The sequence below is a fragment of the Hoplias malabaricus genome, chromosome X2 (assembly GCF_029633855.1).
Source record: "Hoplias malabaricus isolate fHopMal1 chromosome X2, fHopMal1.hap1, whole genome shotgun sequence".
In the NCBI taxonomy this organism is placed as follows: domain Eukaryota; kingdom Metazoa; phylum Chordata; class Actinopteri; order Characiformes; family Erythrinidae; genus Hoplias; species Hoplias malabaricus.
The window spans coordinates 9,287,347-9,306,296 of record NC_089819.1 but is presented as its reverse complement, the minus strand read 5'-3'; the positions used below and the strand labels follow the sequence as shown (position 1 = coordinate 9,306,296).

General features: G+C 37.3%; 1 protein-coding gene across 2 annotated transcripts; it reads left to right on the top strand.

Annotated features, from left to right (window-relative positions):
• The first annotated feature begins 1,498 nt into the window (after window positions 1–1,498).
• LOC136677096 (G-protein coupled receptor-associated protein LMBRD2B-like) lies at window positions 1,499–16,322 on the top strand. 2 transcript variants are annotated; one of them, XM_066654502.1, is made up of 18 exons: window positions 1,499–1,535; window positions 2,484–2,682; window positions 3,312–3,412; window positions 3,956–4,054; window positions 5,934–6,101; window positions 6,225–6,435; window positions 6,669–6,743; window positions 6,960–7,073; window positions 7,395–7,578; window positions 8,860–9,041; window positions 9,211–9,344; window positions 9,541–9,646; window positions 10,126–10,223; window positions 10,472–10,575; window positions 10,817–10,863; window positions 11,054–11,129; window positions 12,863–12,962; window positions 13,096–16,322. In XM_066654502.1, the coding sequence occupies exons 2-18, from the start codon at window positions 2,509–2,511 to the stop codon at window positions 13,157–13,159; spliced, it is 2,037 nt and encodes a 678-aa protein (XP_066510599.1). In that variant the 5' UTR covers window positions 1,499–1,535; window positions 2,484–2,508; the 3' UTR covers window positions 13,160–16,322. The 2 variants fall into 2 exon arrangements, with proteins under 2 accessions (XP_066510599.1, XP_066510600.1); XM_066654503.1 differs by lacking the exon at window positions 1,499–1,535 and adding an exon at window positions 1,558–1,638.
• The last annotated feature ends 2,628 nt before the right edge of the window (window positions 16,323–18,950 follow it).

Here is an 18,950-nt window from a genome sequence, read left to right as displayed (position 1 = left end):
CAGAGAAGCACAAACTTGTGATAAATACACTTAATTTCAGAAGAAATACTGTAGTTACATACCTCCAGTGCTATATTTACTGTGGTAAACATTAGACACTGACAATGTCTCAGCTGATTTTAAAAACTGGGAATTGGATATTCTGAGGTCTACTGAATATCTCTCTTTGACTCTCTTTGCAGGTTCTTCATGGAACATAGCCATATTCAGAAGGTCTGCACACGTGAGGAAAGTCCAAGAAAACCCTGGATGGAAAATCATGGAAAGACAGATTCACAGCAGATGTATGAGATTAAGGATGTGTTTTTCTTCAGGTGCTCTTCTGTTCATTTGAGAAGAATGTGTATAATTTACAGTTAAGGATTTCACGTACAGCGCCAGATTCATCCAAACAAACTTGTAATGTTACATTAGCATTAGATTTTAAACATGGTTACATTTTTGATTTCCAATCACAATCACAGATTAAAACACATCAGAACCTAGATTTCATCTGTAGAAATACCATCTTACTTTGGAGTATTCCTGAACAACTCTGACCTTGACTGGACACCTGGGCCAGAAAAGCTCCATAAATTTGCAATTCACATTGAATATCAGTGTGATGAGGAGTTGACACTTGGCACTTCACATCAGACCTCATTTCTCTCTTTAAAACCCCTCTGTTTATCTCTCCACTGATCTGTAATCAATTCACATAACACTAAAGTAATGAGTGAAAATTTTGCTTTACTCATTGTGGACAATCTATATATAAACTATGAAATTAAATGAGGCACTTTGGAGCAGCTTCACATGAGCTAAGCCTAAACGCCTAAATCATCCATGCTCAGTACCAAGTGTTTGTTTGGAATGGGCATAATCCCCCTGGTACTGGGTTGTGAAGAAGTGAAAACTTGTTCTCTGGAGTGATGGAAGTCCATCTACCACTTTTTAGAAGAGTTGGAGAGGTATTTGTGATACAGAGCTAATCATCCAACATAAGTATCTAAGTTCTGAGGTTGAGTGCCATCAAATGCCTACAGCAGTGTTTCAAACGTTAGTGTGGTGCAGTAAAAAACAAATAATATGATTGAATTTTAAAATACATCTGGAGTAGCAGTTGTACACAATCTTTTGTGCACTGTTTATTGGTTAATAAACGTATGTATGTGCACGTCTGGTAAAGACATTTGCTGTTAAATATCAGTCAATAAACAGAGATTTAACCCATAATATAATCCTAAAGGGTGTTTTTTTTATTATTTTAATTTTATTTATAATTTATATATTTATTTGTAAAGGCTGATGTGTGGAGGTTAGAATAAAGTACAAAGTCCTCAATCACGCTGATAGGGACTTTAACCATCTCACAGACAGACAGACACATACACACATGTATATAAATTCCAAAAAAAAAAATCCATTACAGTATTTACAAAGCTTTAAACACGTGGCTTGTGGCTCACAATCAATAAAAACAGGTAATATGATCGGAACTATATTTCCCATAAGCCCACAGAGAATCCCGGCTGCTGACGTCAGCGCACTAAGGGGTACGTACACACAGATCTGTTGGTAAATGTTTGCGGAGCGTTTTCTGTGCCGTTTGAGGCTAAAACCGGAGTTTTCTCCTTCATTTACCACAGAAGGATGCTGGTAAACGCATTATAAGATTACGTCGTATATTTATAGAAGGTGAAGTATTGTTTCTGTTGTTTCTGAGGTCATTTTTGAGCACCGATGTAGAACTCTGCTACGAGTCTCTGACACCAGCTCAACTTTTTTACAAAATCGTACATTTATTTGGTGTATTTATTGATTTAAAGCTATTTTTCTGTACGTAAGTTTCTCACATGGTTCCGTAACGTCCCTGAACTCGAGTTTAATAAAGCCCAGAGCCCAGTAGGGTTTCACTTTAGCATTAATTCAGACCTGACTCCTGAATGACAGCTGCTTTGACCCACTACACTGAACCGATTCACTCGATCTGTCCTTTTTAGTCATGTTGAGGGTCTGATTTCCTGATTCGTTTTGTATCCCGTAGTGTGTTTACTTTGTATGTTCCCTGAAAGCGCCTGACATGTCATATATAGCTGTTTATTGTCGTTTTGTCCGTGAACCCCAGACTTAGTAATTTGATTCAGTTGAACCGTAATGTCAGGAGTCGGGATTCACTTGAGTCCATTATGATCCACGACGGTGACATCACTTTTTAATACAAAACAATAAATGGCTAAAACGACTTATATAATATTATTACAAATGAATTCATGGCTGCAACTGTATGATCTCCTGTTAGTTACTAATTTAAGCTTTACTATACTGTTACCACAATTTGACACAACACAATGTAATTATCTTGTTCCCACATATTACTATACCACAATTTCCTTACCACTTCTTGATTAGTTGTAGTAAAGTAAAGATTGTGGGATAATGAAATAGTGGTCGCATAAGCATACTTAGTTCAGCATAGTTGTCCTTGTGTTTTGTGTTTTTAGATACCCTCCTCCCCAGGTGTGCAGTATGGGTGCATGGATTCTGGCGTTGGATGTGTGTGGATGTGCAGCTTTAGCGTTCCTGCTGCTGAGTCGCTATGGTGACCTGGCTAAGCAACATCGCATGGTCCTTCTAGCCACACTGCTAGCCTGGAGTCTATGCTTTATCATTGTCTTCACCATCCCTCTCGATGTCAGCACAGTAAGAACCTGCCACACAACTGAGGCTCCTCACAACTGAGAAAACAGAACCTCTTTTAAGGTTCCAAATGAACTATAAATCACCCAAACACAGGTGTTTAATCATGTGTATGTGTTTGCATCTGCACAGTAAGGTGTTTAATCACATCACTGATTAAACTTCTCAGGTGTGTACGGAATTCAGGAGGGTCAAGTTGAGGTTAGCACAGTCTGAACAGAGGTAGACAAGTGAAGAATAAAGCCGCAGGATTAAGAAACACAAAGTAAACCTAGGGTTCCTATTCATCTTGTCAGGCCTTTTCCTATTCCTCTTTTTAACACATCTGAGCCAGGTGAGCACTATCTCCTCCTGACCTCACTCAGGTGTGTTTCCAGCAGGAACACAATGTAGATGTGGTCTTGGTCTGAAACTGCTATTCTAAATTTGTTTGTTCCCATTCACCTGGTCTCGCTCGATACAGACTGAATTAATCTTTTGTAAGGGTTTATAAGAGCTAATAAATGATTATACATCCTTTCTGACCTGTGTTAGACCCTGCATTTGCACAGTTTTGTAGTCAATTAATTTCTCTCTCTCTCTCTCTCTCTCTCTCTCTCTCTCTCTCTCTCTCTCTGTGCATATTTCTGTAGACAATCTATAACCAGTGTGTGATTGATAATTACCATGTGGTCAATACAACCGCAAGCCACTTCAATCAGACAGACAAGACAACAGTGTTTCCCACACAGAGGTAATCACACCTGTACACCTGAACATCTGCTCACCTATTCTCCTGTAATACTGTTTACATGTTCACGTGTACATATGTATAATTGTTTATTTGTTTACCACTTTACTTTTTTCTGTTGTCTATTTGCTTACATACCTGCCACACTGTTTAGATGTATATCTAAACACCTGTTAACATTTTATCAACTTTTTTGTATAAGGAGATAAAACAGTCAATTTCAGGTGGTAATGTTCATAAATTATAAAGACTCCTGTAGTTAATGGAGCTTTTACTAACGTTACATTGAGTTCTCAAGGTTCTTTAATTTAAACCAACACCAAAAGCTTAAACAATACAGAAGTTAATTCTTTCTGCCCTAAAGTGTTTGTGATGAATTACTGTATTCCCATCTTCATTTATATTTAGTTCCCTTATCCATCAGACATTTATTCACAGACATGTCTTGGAATTTAGAAATGTTTACATTTGTCTACATGTCTACATATTAAAAGAATGATGTCTTTATAGGTATATATGTTTATAACAGTTTGTGTGTGCGCACAGTGTGTCTAAGGTGTGTGAGAAACCCTGGAGTTATATTCCGAGTGGAATTCTACCAGTGTTCTGGAGAGTGGTGTACTGGACCTCTCAGTTCCTCACATGGTGAGAGTCTCATGCCCATTTCACACCAGAAACATAGTGGCACACTTTTTATTTCTCACAGGACACCAAATATATGCAAAATCAGTTTCTGTTTTCTTTGCATTTTACTCTACATAAGTCTTTATTATTTGTATATTGCTTCAATAAACTTTATGTTGAGTAAATATAAGCACAGTTTTTATTTTAAAAATACATAACCGTATAAACCCGACTTGCTGCCGCATCAGACTCTCAGCTTACTTGTACAAGGTCAGACTTTGGTGAGGCTTTTGGTGTGTTCTCCCCGTGTCTGCATGGGTTTCCTCTGGGTGCTCTGGTTTCCTCCCACCAAAAATGCACGTTGCATGTGGATTGGCGACTCAAAAGTGTCCATAGATGTGAATGTGTGAGTGTGTGTTGCCCTGTAAAGGATTGGCACCCCCTCCAGGGTATGTTCCCACCTTGAGCACAGTGATTCCGGGTAGGCTCCAGACCCACCCCGACTCTGAACTGGATAAGCGGTTACAGACAATGAAGGAATGTTTATTGATATGTTTATTGGCCTAGATCAGTGGTTCTCAAACTGTGGTACGTGTATACATGAAGCAGGAAGCGGTGGTACGCCAGGTCACTTCGTAAAAATTACTACTTATTTAAAAAAAAATAATTAATAACTGAAAAATGTTCATGTGTAAACTACATAATGTTTCATGGTTTTCATAATTAAGCTTAGTTTGTGTAAATGTAGTTTGATTAAAAAAAATACAGAATGAGCTACGAAGAAACGGTATTCAGTACTTCTGTAAAAGAGAGGGGCTAGTGCAGCATTCCCCAGCTTCTAATTTCCAGAGAGGAAACAGTATTTTGCACAATCCATGTAAACAAAGCCCAGTTTCAACTTCTTACTAAATGTAAATAAAAGCTAGAGATAGACATGAGTAATTTGCTTTTTATTGTAAAAATGGCAAAGTGGAAACGAGAAAAACAAACTGAGACCAACCCTGCGAAATATACCTAAGCCCAGAAGGAGTAATCTAGAGGCATAAATAGAGATAACGCTTAGCTGAAGGAAAAGGATGTGGCCGATCTGTGAATCATTAGAGTTTAACAGCACCGCTGCTCCTTCACCTACTGAAACAAGTGCTGTGAGCTGTGCTTTTTTCACCTAAAGTCTATTAAAGCACATATTAAATTGTTCTCTCTTCTCGTTTTTATTTCTTTCAGAATGCTTATTTCCTCAAAATTCTATATGTTCTCATAAATGTATAACTGTGCTTAAACATTCAGTTTAAGCCTAATTATTAAATAGTACCTCTATAATTTTTACTAATTATTTTTGAACAACTCTGTCTAATGCATGCAAATTACAAATATTCAAGCAATAGATTGATTGATAAGAAGGGATTGATAGGAGGTACTTGGAGGGTTTGATTTGATATTAGGTGGTACTTGGTCTAAAAAGTTTGAGAACCCCTGGTCTAGATTGTACACTCAGCAAGATTACTGACTTTCATACTGTTTCTGCATAGAAACTGCTAGATTTGACCAGTGGCATGCGTTAAGAATAGACTCACATTATATTTTTGCACTGCAGTTGTAATGCACACAGCAAGTGTGAAAGGCTATACAGGATATAGCAGGGTATTTAGCATGTATGAGGAAAAAATGATAATTCTAAAATGAACTAAATACCTCTAAGAGAGATTATAGATTATTGAACAACTATAAATGCATGAAATGAAAGATTCCTTTCAAACATAAATAAGTTCCATCTTAAATGTGATCACTAGCTTATTCCAAATTTTGTTCCACCGTATCTAGGCTTATTAATGTGGTAGCTGAATGTTTATATGGTGGTATCTGAATATGTTTAAGGTGGTATCTGTTTATATGTGTTTAGGCTCCTGATCCCCTTCATGCAGTCATATGCTCGTTCTGGAGCATTCTCCATTTCTGGGAAGATGAAAACAGCTCTGATAGAAAACGCCATCTACTATGGCACATATCTGTTCATATTCTGCTCTCTGCTCATCTACGTCGCTGTCAGCCCTCAATGGCACCTCTCATGGTCAGTCTTCAGGCTATGACATGACATTATTACACATTTATTGCACTTCTGAACCAACCTCCCTTATGTACCACACTCTCTGTAAGTGACATGCCTCTGCTGTTTTTGGTTGGTTTCTCTCAGGCAAGACCTGCGAACCATCGGCATCACAGCGGCAAACACCTGGGGGTTGTTCCTGCTTGTGCTGTTGCTAGGATATGGGCTGGTGGAAATCCCACGCTCCTATTGGCTAGCATCCTGTCATGGACACCTGCTGGCAAAGACATACTTTAAAGCAGCCAAACTGATGACGGAGAAAACTGATGCAGAGGAAAATCTGGAGGATGTCATAGAGGTGGCGGAGTTGATGGAAGAGTGGTTGGATGAGTGGGTGGAAGGGTGTATGGATAATGGATAGGTGGATGGATGAGTAGATGAATGAGTGGGTGGAAGAATAAATGGATAGACAGATATTGGATAGGTTGATTAACAAATCGAGTGAGTGCCTTAAGTGACCTGTTACTGAGAAGTATCTGTGTGAGCCACATTTCTGTGTGTTGTTGTTGATTTGATGTTATTGTTGTGTAGGGCGTTCGAGCTGTGAGTGAAACCATCAAATACAACCATCCCCTGAGGAAGTGCGTGGACACCATTTTGAAAAAGGTTAGTCTTACAACTTTGATTCATCGACTAAATATTTTTCACTTTCAATGGTAATGACACAGGGTCACCTTTATTACAATTAATTAAGAGTAGAAAAACAACATTATACTGACAAATAAATTAAAGTGTGTCTCTATGAACTAATATTGAGATACAGAAAATATCTCAGTTTTGTAGTCAATTAAGTCTAAATCTCTCTCTCTCTCTCTCTCTCAGTGTCCTGTGGAATATCAGGAGAAGTTGGGGAGAAACATGGATGATTATGAGGATTTTGATGATAAGAAGAACCCTTATCCCAGCAAGAACAGTCTGGTCAAACTCCATAAAAAGGTCCAAAACCTGGTCCACAGTGAAGGAATATTCTACTGATTAAATACAGACATGATCACACATGATACTGACACTGAATATCATACACTGCCACAGTTCCACTGTTATGTTCAGGACTGTTGTACTAAAGATTTTCTCAGGTCAATTCCACACACAATAATAAGCATAAAATAATTTACCCCTCTCGCATGTTAAAACAGCATAAAGCTAAATCAGAAGTGAAGGGGAAGATATCTTCATTAACACAGGTTGTAGTGAGTGTGTCAGATGTTTGAACGGTTGAAATCATATTCAGAGTCTTGTGTATTTTTTGTGGATCAGGTGATTTACGCTGTTCAGAGACACAACCGGACTCAAGTACAGTGGCAGATCCTATTAGATGAGGCTTTTCACCTGGAAGACGTTGCTAAAAACGAAACAAGTTCTACCCACCGGTTTGTCCACAGCTTTGCTGCATCTCACCCTTCGAGTGTCTTCAGTAAATACATTTACACTCCCACTGCAGGTAATACACACATTTACTATGCCTTATATCATCAAATGGGTTGTAGCATTTAATGACTTAGCTTTGTATAGCATCAGAATCTAACTTGCAGCATAAAAGAAAAAAATGTAAGGTGTAGCCCTTTTAACACAAAGCACTTTCCTGTTCTGTCTGTCTGACGTCAGTTCATATCAAGAACATGCTGGTGTCCTGTTTGACTGCTGCTTCTGTCCATGTCTAACTCAGAAAGACAAGACTGCTAACTCTGATTTTAATGTCAGTGGGGGCCCGACTCCAGCCTGCTAAAACTGCTTGTGTTTACAGTAACTATCAATTGAATGAGCCTGTGGCTCTGTCATGTTCACTGTTTGGGCTACATAATATCACCACTTCTATCAACTTGCTGAATTTCTTGTTTGTCCTTTGGTCTTTGTTCTATATTTTTAAGGTCTTTGGGGTCTTGAAACTCACCTTATAAATACAATATTATTATTATCATTATTACTAAGGTATAAATAGAAGATTTGGTGTTGGTTTGGAGTTTTTCAACAAGATGTAATAAACACTACTAACATTAAAAATAACTATAGATTTTATTTTTAATGTTGACACTTACATTGTCTACAAACATGTATTTATAATGAATTAATGTCACACATCTCTCACTTTCTTTTTTTCAAAAATATGTTTTATTTGTTTTACAGAATACAATACAAAGAGATTGTGTATATGTTATAATTAAGCACAAATTGTGATACGGAAAGAAAGAAAGAAAACAAATACATAAATAAAAATGAATAACTAATGTAGAGGACAATTGCGTGGACATGACTTCTGCTCAGCAACCTTCTTTAAATATGATTGCAGTAAACACAGCACTTAAAGTTAAACTGTTTTAGAAAGAATTACTCAATTGGGTTGGGGCGACAGTTATATTTTCTAGATATGGTCCAGTGTTGGATGCCATATTTAATAAAAACCTCAGCATGTCCAAAATTTTAGAGCATGTCCAAACATCAATGTTCCTTCTTCAATTTTACATTTGCTGTATGTTGGAGAGATCTCAGGGAGCATTCTAAGTAATTTCACTTTTGAATAGTGAAGCCTATGAACTATTTTGAACTGTAATTAATACATGTCTTGCATTTATTAAACATCTGTTAATTTTCTCACTCTTTTCACCTCTCCCTCTCTTTCTTTGCTACACCGCTTTCTCTATACACCATCCCTCCCTTTTCTCTTTACTTTTAATCACATTTCTCTTGTCTCTCTCTTTCTCTCTCTCCACCCCACCTCTTCCAGAGTGGTTTTGGGAGTGTGTATGTCGGAGGTGGTGTTACCGCCTGTTTTCTCTGCTGCTGTGCGTGTTGTCTGTAGCCGTGGTGTGGTCCGAATGTACGTTCTTCAGCACTAAGCCAGTTCTCTCTCTCTTCGCCATATTCATCCAGCTCGCAGAGAGACAGTACAACTACCTCTACATACAGGTAACACACACATACACACACACAGCAGATGAAATAATATTGATCTAAATTAATAAATATATAATTTGCATCATAAAAATAAAATTATGTAATGTCTTATTTTCTGTGTTTGTGATTTATGTATATTATTACATGGCGTAATGAAGCTTGTGCTGTGTTTATCCAACAGGTGGCATGTTTTATCATCGTAATCTTCCTGTGTTACTGCGTGTACTCCACTGTGTTCCGGATCAGGGTTTTTAACTATTATTACCTTGCTCCACATCATCAAACAGATGCTTACAGCCTACAATTCAGTGGCATGTAGGATACACACATTTACATCTAAACACACTTCTCTCTCACACACACACACACACTATACAGTCACACACATGCATACACATACTACCTCTAACACACACGCTTACACACCACACATGCACACAAAACGTCATTAATAAGGGACAGTTTTCTTTATTTTTGTCATGATGTTAATTATTTGTGTGGATGTTTTTAGGTTATTCTGCCGTTTGACTCCACCTCTTTGTTTGAATTTTCTGGGTTTGATTCATATGGACTCCGCCATCTCCCACGAGGAGAGACAGCAAACAAGCTACACATCAGTGAGTTGTGTTTACAAACACACACACACACACACACAGGAAACACCAACATAATGTCTGTGCCACTGAGGTATTTGGTCACAGGTAGCCCCTTTCCACCAAAAGAACTCTGGTTCTTGAACCGGTTTCATTCTGGATTCTTGAAAGCTTGGTGCTTTCCAGTGACCCTCAGTGGGGGTTATTGTGAGGTTGCCCTGTTCCGGTGTTGCCATGGCTGATTTCAACACCAGTTAAATGAATATCAGATAAAATTAATAAACAGAGTTACAACAGATTCATGGTAAATCCACGGTTTACAGCAATATCAGATCAGAGTGAAATATGATACACCTGAGCTGCCCTAATGAGAAAATGTTTTTTAAGACCCGTCCAGTTCCACTTCCCAATAACTATTTGAGGCTCTGTGGTTTTTCTTTGGTTCCAGCTGGGATCAAATGTTTCTGGTTAGCAAACCAATCTCTCTCTCATTATTCTTTCAGATTATGGGCTCTATGAAGGTTCTGTCATTCATTGCTGATGGGTTTTATATCTACTACCCGATGCTGATAGTGCTGCTCTGTATTGCCACCTACTTCAGGTAATAGACACATTCTACTACACAAGAACAACCCTACAGTAACCCAGGTTTAAGATTAGTATTAATTTTAAAATCTGGTTTAAATATGAATTTAATATGAAGACGTTTGAGAACAGTTCTACTTCCAAAAACACACTCTAACATTTCTGGATTTTACAGTTGTAAAGTATCTACTTTATCTCAGCCACACTTCCACTCTACAAACATAAATTCCCTATATTTCTTTCTCTTTCTCTAACTATCTCTAGCTTAGGAACGAGATGTCTGAATCTGCTAGGTTTTCAACAGTTTATGGGAGAGAGTGATATGACGTCTGATCTTGTGGATGAAGGAAAAGAACTCATCCGTAGAGGTACTGATAGATATCAGAATCTATCCAATTTCTTCTCTTTCCTCTGCTTCATCCCCTAATCCCTTATTCTTCTAAAACAAATCTTTATCTTCCTCTTTCATTTTATTGCCCTCTGTATTCCTACTCAGTCTAATTCTTCTCCTCATCAGTCTCTCTCTCTGTCACTGACTCTCTGTTTATCACTCTTTCTTACAGTGCAGTATTTTAATCATGTTTTAATAAAAATGTAATGTTTCTGCAGAAAGGAGGAAGAGACAGAGGAGTGAAGATGGAGAGAACAGGCAGAAGGTAAATCATTGTCTCTCTCTGTTCTTTCCCTACATTCAGGGAAATTGTTTTAAGTTTATGTATGTTATGTATGTCTGTATGTTTCAGTAATGTATTATGATGCTCAGTACTGTGTGTGTGTGTGTGTGTGTGTGTGTGTGTGTGTGTGTGTGTGTGTGTGTGTGTGCGCGCGCGTGTGCGTGTGTTTTAGGAGTGGAGAGAGAAGTATTCATCTCGGAGCCGAAACTCGTATTCTGAACTCAGTTCTGACCACAGAAGAACACAGGGTCAGTCCTGCTGTTATTATAAGTATTATTATATTAAGTAGTTAAATAAATATATATTTCTGTATTTCTTTTATTAGTATTTCATCTTGTTTTACTATTCTAATCACAGCTCAAAAAAACAGCTGTTTGAATGTTATTTTATTATTATTATTTTATACTATTATTGTTATTATTATATAACGTATATACAGGGTGGTCCATTTATATGGATACACCCTAATAAAATGGGAATGGTTGGTGATATTAACTTCCTGTTTGTGGCACATTAGTATATGGGAGTGGAAAAACTTTTCAAGATGGGTGGTGACCATGGTGGCCATTTTGAAGTCGGCCATTTTGGATCCAACTTTTGTTTTTTCAATGGGAAGAGGGTCATGTGATACATCAGACATATTGGGAATTTCATAAGAAAAACAATGGCGTATGCACATCTCGTATCTTCACAGCATAAACAATTGCCTTCAGATGACCCCAAAGATAAAAGTCTAAGGGGGTCAGATCGGGAGACCTTGGGGGCCATTCAATTGGCCCATGACGACCAATCCACTTTCCAGGAAACTGTTCATCTAGGAATGCTCTGACCTGACACCCATAATGTGGTGGTGCAACATCTTGCTGGAAAAACTCAGGGAACGTGCCAGCTTCAGTGCATAAAGAGGAAAACACATCGTTATGTAGCAATTTCGCATATCCAGTGGCCTTGAGGTTTCCATTGATGAAGAATGGCCCCACTATCTTTGTACCCCATATACCACACCATACCATCAAGATGTGCAGCACCTGAAACTATGGATACTGGAAGCCTGTGCTAGCATTTCTACTGCGATGTTGCTATCAGTGTGTGAAGAGTGAGAGAAGAGGGTTGCATTGACCATCCAACACAATGGGCAGCATTTTGAACACATTTTATAAGTGGTCAGAAACTTGTAAATAACTCATGAAAGAATGAAGTTATTGCCAATAGGTTTGAAGTGTCACATGACCCTCTTCCCATTGAAAAAACAAAAGTTGGACCCAAAATTGTCACCACCCATTTTGAAAAGTTTCCCCCCTCCCATATACTAATGTGCCACAAACATGAAGTTAATATCACAAACCATTCCCATTTTATTAAGGTGTACCCATATAAATGCCCCACTGTGTGTGTGTGTGTGTATATATATATATATATATATATATATATATATATATATATATATAATGTGTGTGTGTGTGAGTGTATATGTGATTTTTGGCTTGACTCACCAGGGACATTGAAATCAATTGTACATTTAACAACTTTTATCTGTACGTCCTGACTGCTTGAAGTTCTGACCCTGCATTGCTGCCTCCAGTTTACTTTTACATTACCAACTGTCTTGTTTATGGTTTATATGCTTAACCTTGTAAAACATATTTTACAATTTAAGAAAGAATAATGCCATACAAACTGAACTCTGAGTCAGTAAAGCTTAACACCCACCTACCCCAGTGCACTTTGTAGTTCTACACACACTAACACCCCAACCTCAGCAGTGCTGAAAAGGATACACCAGCCAAATCATACCTGCTTTTTGATAATATTTTGGGGCATTGACCATGTGTTTAAAGAAGCATGCAGAACAACAGATGAATTACAGTCTGTAATTGTAGAACCACACACGTCTCAGTGGAGCTGATAAAATGATGATAAAATTAATGTAGAAACAACAAGGTCATTTTGTGTGTGTGTGTGCCTGTCTGTGTATGTGTAGTTCAGTCCAGTAGGGGGCATAGTGATCAGTGTGAGCTGCTGCAGGATGTGGAGCCACTGGACTTTAATGAAGACAGTCAACAGGAAGTGGACGACAGGAGGTGAGTGTTACAGCATTACTCAGAAACTGTGTGTATCACTGGACACTAATATTACAATTATTATGGGTTTTAGCAGTTTTCTGATTATTAATATAGAGGTGTAGACAAAATTCTCTCTGTATTCCCTGTACAGATATATTGGTGGACGTTATTTGTCCACATCAGCATCGCGGACTCGAATCTTCGATGATGTGTGAGAGAAAGTGAAGTATTGTGAAGAAAACAACAGAAAATGACAGAATTTGCACTTTTCTCCTGGTCCTTTTTCTGGTGTCGTCGCACTTATATTTTTCTGAAGGTTGTAGTTTAGTGGTGTAGGGGTTAGAGGTCGCTAATGCAGGATTACACAGTCTCTATCTCCAAACAACAACAGCATCCTAATTGTAAATCTACTGTCTTTTTAACAGCTATCAAGCTTGTGGCTAATGTTTTCTAGCATAGCTAGCTAGCTGTATAGATTTTTTGAAAGTCTGCTCACTCTGTGTCCATTCTATCCCTGTCCCTGTTTAATTGTTTCTACTTGTACTCCAGGCTGCTCTCATTCTGAATGAGGAGAGATTTGACAAGCTAAGCATTCATAAACAGATTTTACAGTCACTATTATCACTATAGTGGTTTGTTGTTTGGCTCAGAATGTGCAGAAATAATGGTTATTTTCGGCCTGATTATCTGTGTTTACTGAAGAGTGGGACTTTCCCCAAAATAAGACAGAATGATCAGCACTACTGCAATGTCCGATCTATCACCACAACACCACACCAGCTGTATTTTCAGTATGTCAGATTAATTATCTGAAGGGGCAGCCATCATTACTCATTTGGTACACAGTAAATGTCTGTGGAAAACACATAAGTTAAAGCACATAATCTTTCAAAGTGGGTCCAGCACAGATTTAGTGCCCCTGCTGGTTGATTTGTAACTTGCCTACACTCATATGGCAAAGCAGCCCTTTTTCATTCTCATTCTTCTCCTCTAAATGACCTTTCCATTTCCAGCTAATTTAATCCCAGCAGATTTGTTTTCCTTCTGCTAATATTAGCAGATTTTTAGTTTTCCCCAGAGTTAAGAGATTGACAGCCTTGACTGGTCTAAGAACGCCTATAAGACCTGCCTGTTCTCACAGACCTGTTCATTACATTGAGCAAAATATTTGTTGTGGAGCTGTCATGCAGCTATCTATGAAATTGTTATTTACAGGATACTGTTATTTATCATTTATTACAACTGTCAAACCTAAAAAGTCACGCAGTGTTCTGCTGTGGATTGCACTAACAGATCCTGTGCCATCCTCATACACAGCAGTTTCAGACAATGAGTGAAGTTAACTTCTTATTAGAGCTCTCGTTTTCACCTTAGAAGCTGCAGTAGTTACTGCCATATAGCAAATTTACCTTCCAACATAAACAGGACAGCAATGGCATTCTAGCCTCAGCAGAATATTTCTCTCCACATTATAACAGTTACATTTTCATTCTACCATAAACTGAGCTGAAATTACTCTAGCCACAGTAGAATTCTCCATTCCACTTTAAAAGGCAAAATTTTTTTATTTGGTAATGCAGTATTCTTTGTGTATATTGTGTGTGTGTGTGATGCAGCACTGTTTAAGGTTTAACAAAACATTTTACCATGGCCACAGTCATTTCGGCTTCTTATAAAGTGAATTGGAAAGTTCTGTATGTGCCGGAATGGTATTGCTGACCCTTTTAAGTTGGAAAGTAAATTTGGTAAATGCAAGTGATGTCCGCATCTCTTAAGGTGGAAATGAGAATTCTAATAAGAAGAGCACATGCAGTTTGAAAGAAGGAAAATGAGAACGGTTGTTTGCGGTCTATAAAACTTCCAGCATGAGACACTTTGAGCTCTGTGAATAAGGAAGTTTTTCTCTAGGGAGGAGACATATCTGTCTAAGCCTCTGGTCTGTACTGCGCTGACTGGTTGCCAATTGGTAACATGCATGGCTGCATTTCAATAAAATGGAAGGGAATGGAGGCGTGCCGTCCGTTACAGTGATTTAAGAAAGAAATTCTGAAAAACTCAGTCTGGACTCTAAACTGACATCAAGGAAGGAAGCGTATACCCCGTAGACACCAGTGTCTTAACCTGAGAGTAGCTAAGGATGTGTTGCTCATCCATCACTGTAGTGTTAGCGTTAGCTTACTAGCTCATCTGAAGGAGCTGCCACCACTAATCAATCTCAAACGCACTTTTTCTCCATGTTTACACTGAAGCTCCACCCATACATTGATCTGATTGGCTGAGTTTATCACTACACCCACATTCAACCATAAACAGCTGAAATTTCTCTTGCCACAGTAGAATTCTCCATTCCACTTTAAAAGGTGCAACTTTTTTATTCAGTGATGTAATGTGACACTTCCCTTGATGATTTTTCTTACATTTAATATACTTTTAAATAAATATAAAATAAAATAATATAATCATAGTTTATTCATTCACCATTTTTCTCTGTTGCGTTTTAACTTGTGATTTAACCTTTTAAGTTGTGGCCAGTTGGTGACGTGGGAGACTTTATATTAATTTTATTTGGGCTTTAGAACAAAATGCTGCATAAATAATATAAACATAAAAAAGAAGATCAATCAATCAATCAGACAGTATTTCATCTACTGCACCCTCAGAGAAACTAGAGAGTATTATAATCTGATCCTAAATTTGAGATTATATGGACATATTAAATCCTGATTTTAATTTATAATCAGATTCTAATCACCTGTTTAATAATCTATTATAATCTGATCATGAAGCAGCAATTATTAAAAGTTATAATTAGTTTATGAAGCTGACATTATTATAATCTGATCATAAGGTGGAGATTATAATAATCTGATAAAAAAAAGTTATCATATATATCATATATAGATTATAGTAATCCTGTAAACTGGACATTACAATTGTAACAGAGCCCAGAAATTTTTTATATTTTTGTTTTTAAATAATGCTCATATTTAAAATGCAGAATGAACTGGAGGATATTTATAAAGCTTTTTTAATATAAATGAAGGGAATACATGATCATTTACATTTTCATCTGATCAAAGAGTAAGCTGCTCAATTTTCATGAACTTAAAACTGTTTATAATATCAAAAAGCATTGTATACTCTCTGAAGACCCCCTGCAGCTATAGCACCAGTATGTTGTTGTTATTGTTTGTTTTCATTTGTTGTTTATGTTGTTTTATTTGTTTTAAGGGACGTTGGTGCCTTGCTAAATAAATTATGTGTGGTGTTCTGGTTTTCTTACATTTTGGACTTTCTCTGATGTATTGGTTCTTTTTCTTAGTTTAGGGATTGTCTTGTTCTGTTTGTGGAAAACCCTTACATACCTCAAATAAACACATCTGCATAAGATCTGTCCTCTTTATTATCATAAGCTACATGTCCAAATGTTTGTAAACAACACCCGTTACAGACAGTATGTATAAGTTCTTGAAAAAGCGTGAAATGATATGAGACACTCAGGAGCAGCATTCCTATTGATAAGAAGTTGTTCAGTGCTCTTGGGAACGCTAGCTTCTTTTCTGGACAAGAAAGTGTTTTTATTCTGAACTAAATTAAAACTGGAAAACGAGAAGGGGGGAGTGAGGGAACAGAACTGTTTCATCCTCGACATCCACGGCTGAAGTGTGTCATGAGGAGGGTGTCTTTAGGGCCTGAGCACTTTATGTTTCATTGTACCTCTGTATGGCTACATGTCATGCCTATACCAGAAGTGACCTCAGAGGTGAGCTGCAGAGGCTGAAATGACTGCTATGTTTTGATATATTTTTTAAATTACATTTTCAAATTTTAAGTAAGACTATAATTATTAAAATGTTTCATAATTACAAAGCAAAACAATATGGTTGTTAATGAAAAATGTCTTAGGATGTAGTACTTTAATCAAAACTGATTAACTGCATTTTTCTGAATGATAGGAGTAATGAATTCATGAATGATTTTTTTAAACAGACTCATTGACTCTAATAATACTTTATTCTTATATAGCGCTTTTTAAAACCCAAAGATGCTTATAATCATTGGTACAGAAACATTAAACACACAAACAGTACAGGTTCAACAGTTACAGAGATACATCAAACTATTACAAGAAACCTAAAATTAACAAGTTGTATATCTTTGCAGTTTTCTATATAAGAAGTGGATAACATCCAGATCATCCATTAATAATAGAACTGGTGCTAATCTGAGTAACATCTGCATAAGAGTAGTATAAATCAACTCAGGCTGAATTGAATCTTTCCATAGCAAAGATTACCACCATTGTAAATTAAATTGAAAGAAAAAACAATGGTGCCAAGACCTGCACGTTTTTGTAATAAAACATATTTGTAATTTTCCTATACATCCTGTCCTTGTGGGGTTTAATTATTATATTATAGTGTGTTGGCTATGCTGACCTTGTTAAAAAATATGCTGTTCATAGTGGAGTTAAGAGTTGACAGTAAAAATATCTGATGGTAAGTGTATATGCTAGACTCACATTCTTGAATAGCACGGTGCTAATTTCATATGAAAATAATGGAACATTTTAAAAGAATAGTAATAAAAATAATGATAATAATAATATGTTTTGTCTGTAATGCACTTTACATTTCAACTAATTTACATACACTTTACATTTCATTTTAAAATTACAGCCATTTAAATGTAGCTACTGTAGAGTATGATACTGACATAATGACAAAGTTCAAAGTGAAATAAAAAAAAAACCTGACAGTAAAAATTTCTGGTACTAAGTGTATAGACTTGGCTGACCTCCCTGAATAAGATGGTGGTGGTTGTTTTCGGGAATTATGGATATTTAAAAAAATACAGCCATTTAAAAAAGCTACTGTAATGTATGATATTGACATAATGACACATTTCAAAGTGAAATTAAAAAAGAAAGTTTATAGAAATTAATGTCTAGAAAATTATATAATAGGTAGAAAATGAGGGACTTTAAAAACTACTACAGCTATTTTATGATAGTTATTGATATATGGGATGTGGGCTTTCAGACCAAATCCAAGGTGGAATAAAAATATGAAAAAAGGACAAACATTTACAATTTGAAAAACATGTTTTTTTTTATGTAGAAACAAAATAAATCCGCCATTTTTAAAGCATTTAAAAACAATTCAGTAAGCAAACAGAAATATAACAGTAGTAAAATACAGAAAATATACAATATAAAAATCAGTGGAGGACAATTGCCTTTTTTTTATCAACTCTTTTGATCTCGTTGGCCTTCCATAGCGGCAATCGCCGTCTAACAGAGAACGTCTTCCTTAGTGTAGTGTGCGGCAAAAGTGACAACATAAGCAGTCTAGTTTCACATTGTAGAAAAATGTGAACTATTTAAGGCCTGTCAGCATCATATTGTAGCATTTATAGACGTGTAAGTAATATTTTTAGCCTGAGAGAGCTGACTGTTTTTTAGCGTCTGATAGCGAGACCAGCGACACGGTGACGCAGCAGGTAGTGTCACAGTCACACAGCTCCAGGGACCTGGAGGTTGTGGGTTCGATTCCCGCTCCGGGTGACTGTCTGTGAAGAGTTGGTGTGTTCTCCCCTTGTGCGCGTGGGTTTCCTCCGGGTGCTCCGGTTTCCTCCCACAGTCCAAAAACACACGTTAGTAGGTGGACTGGCGACTCAAAAAGTGAAGTGTGTCTGTGTTGCCCTGTGAAGGACTGGCATCCCCTCCAGGGTGTATTCCCGCCTTGCGCTCAATGATTCCAGGTAGGCTCTGGACCCACCGCGACCCTGAACTGGATAAGCGGTTACAGATAATGAATGAAAGAATGAATGAATAGCGAGACCAAAAAAAATTGCGTGTCGGATGGCGTGACCGCGGTGAGACGGTGTCCGACGCATTTTTCCGAACACAACCTGGCCGTCTTTAAGAGGTGCAAAGAAAGAGCGGCTATCACAAAAGTATCATAAGAGTAAATGCAGTTAGATACACATGCTGTTCAAACAAAA

Bases quoted from the DNA above. Each gene is read 5' to 3' on its own strand.
- LOC136677096 (XM_066654502.1), top strand. From the start codon at position 2,509: ATGGGTGCATGGATTCTGGCGTTGGATGTGTGTGGATGTGCAGCTTTA. The intron at 7,579-8,859 runs GTAATACACACA...CACCTCTTCCAG, and splicing joins CATTTACACTCCCACTGCAG to AGTGGTTTTGGGAGTGTGTA. The intron at 9,345-9,540 runs GTAGGATACACA...GGATGTTTTTAG, and splicing joins AGCCTACAATTCAGTGGCAT to GTTATTCTGCCGTTTGACTC.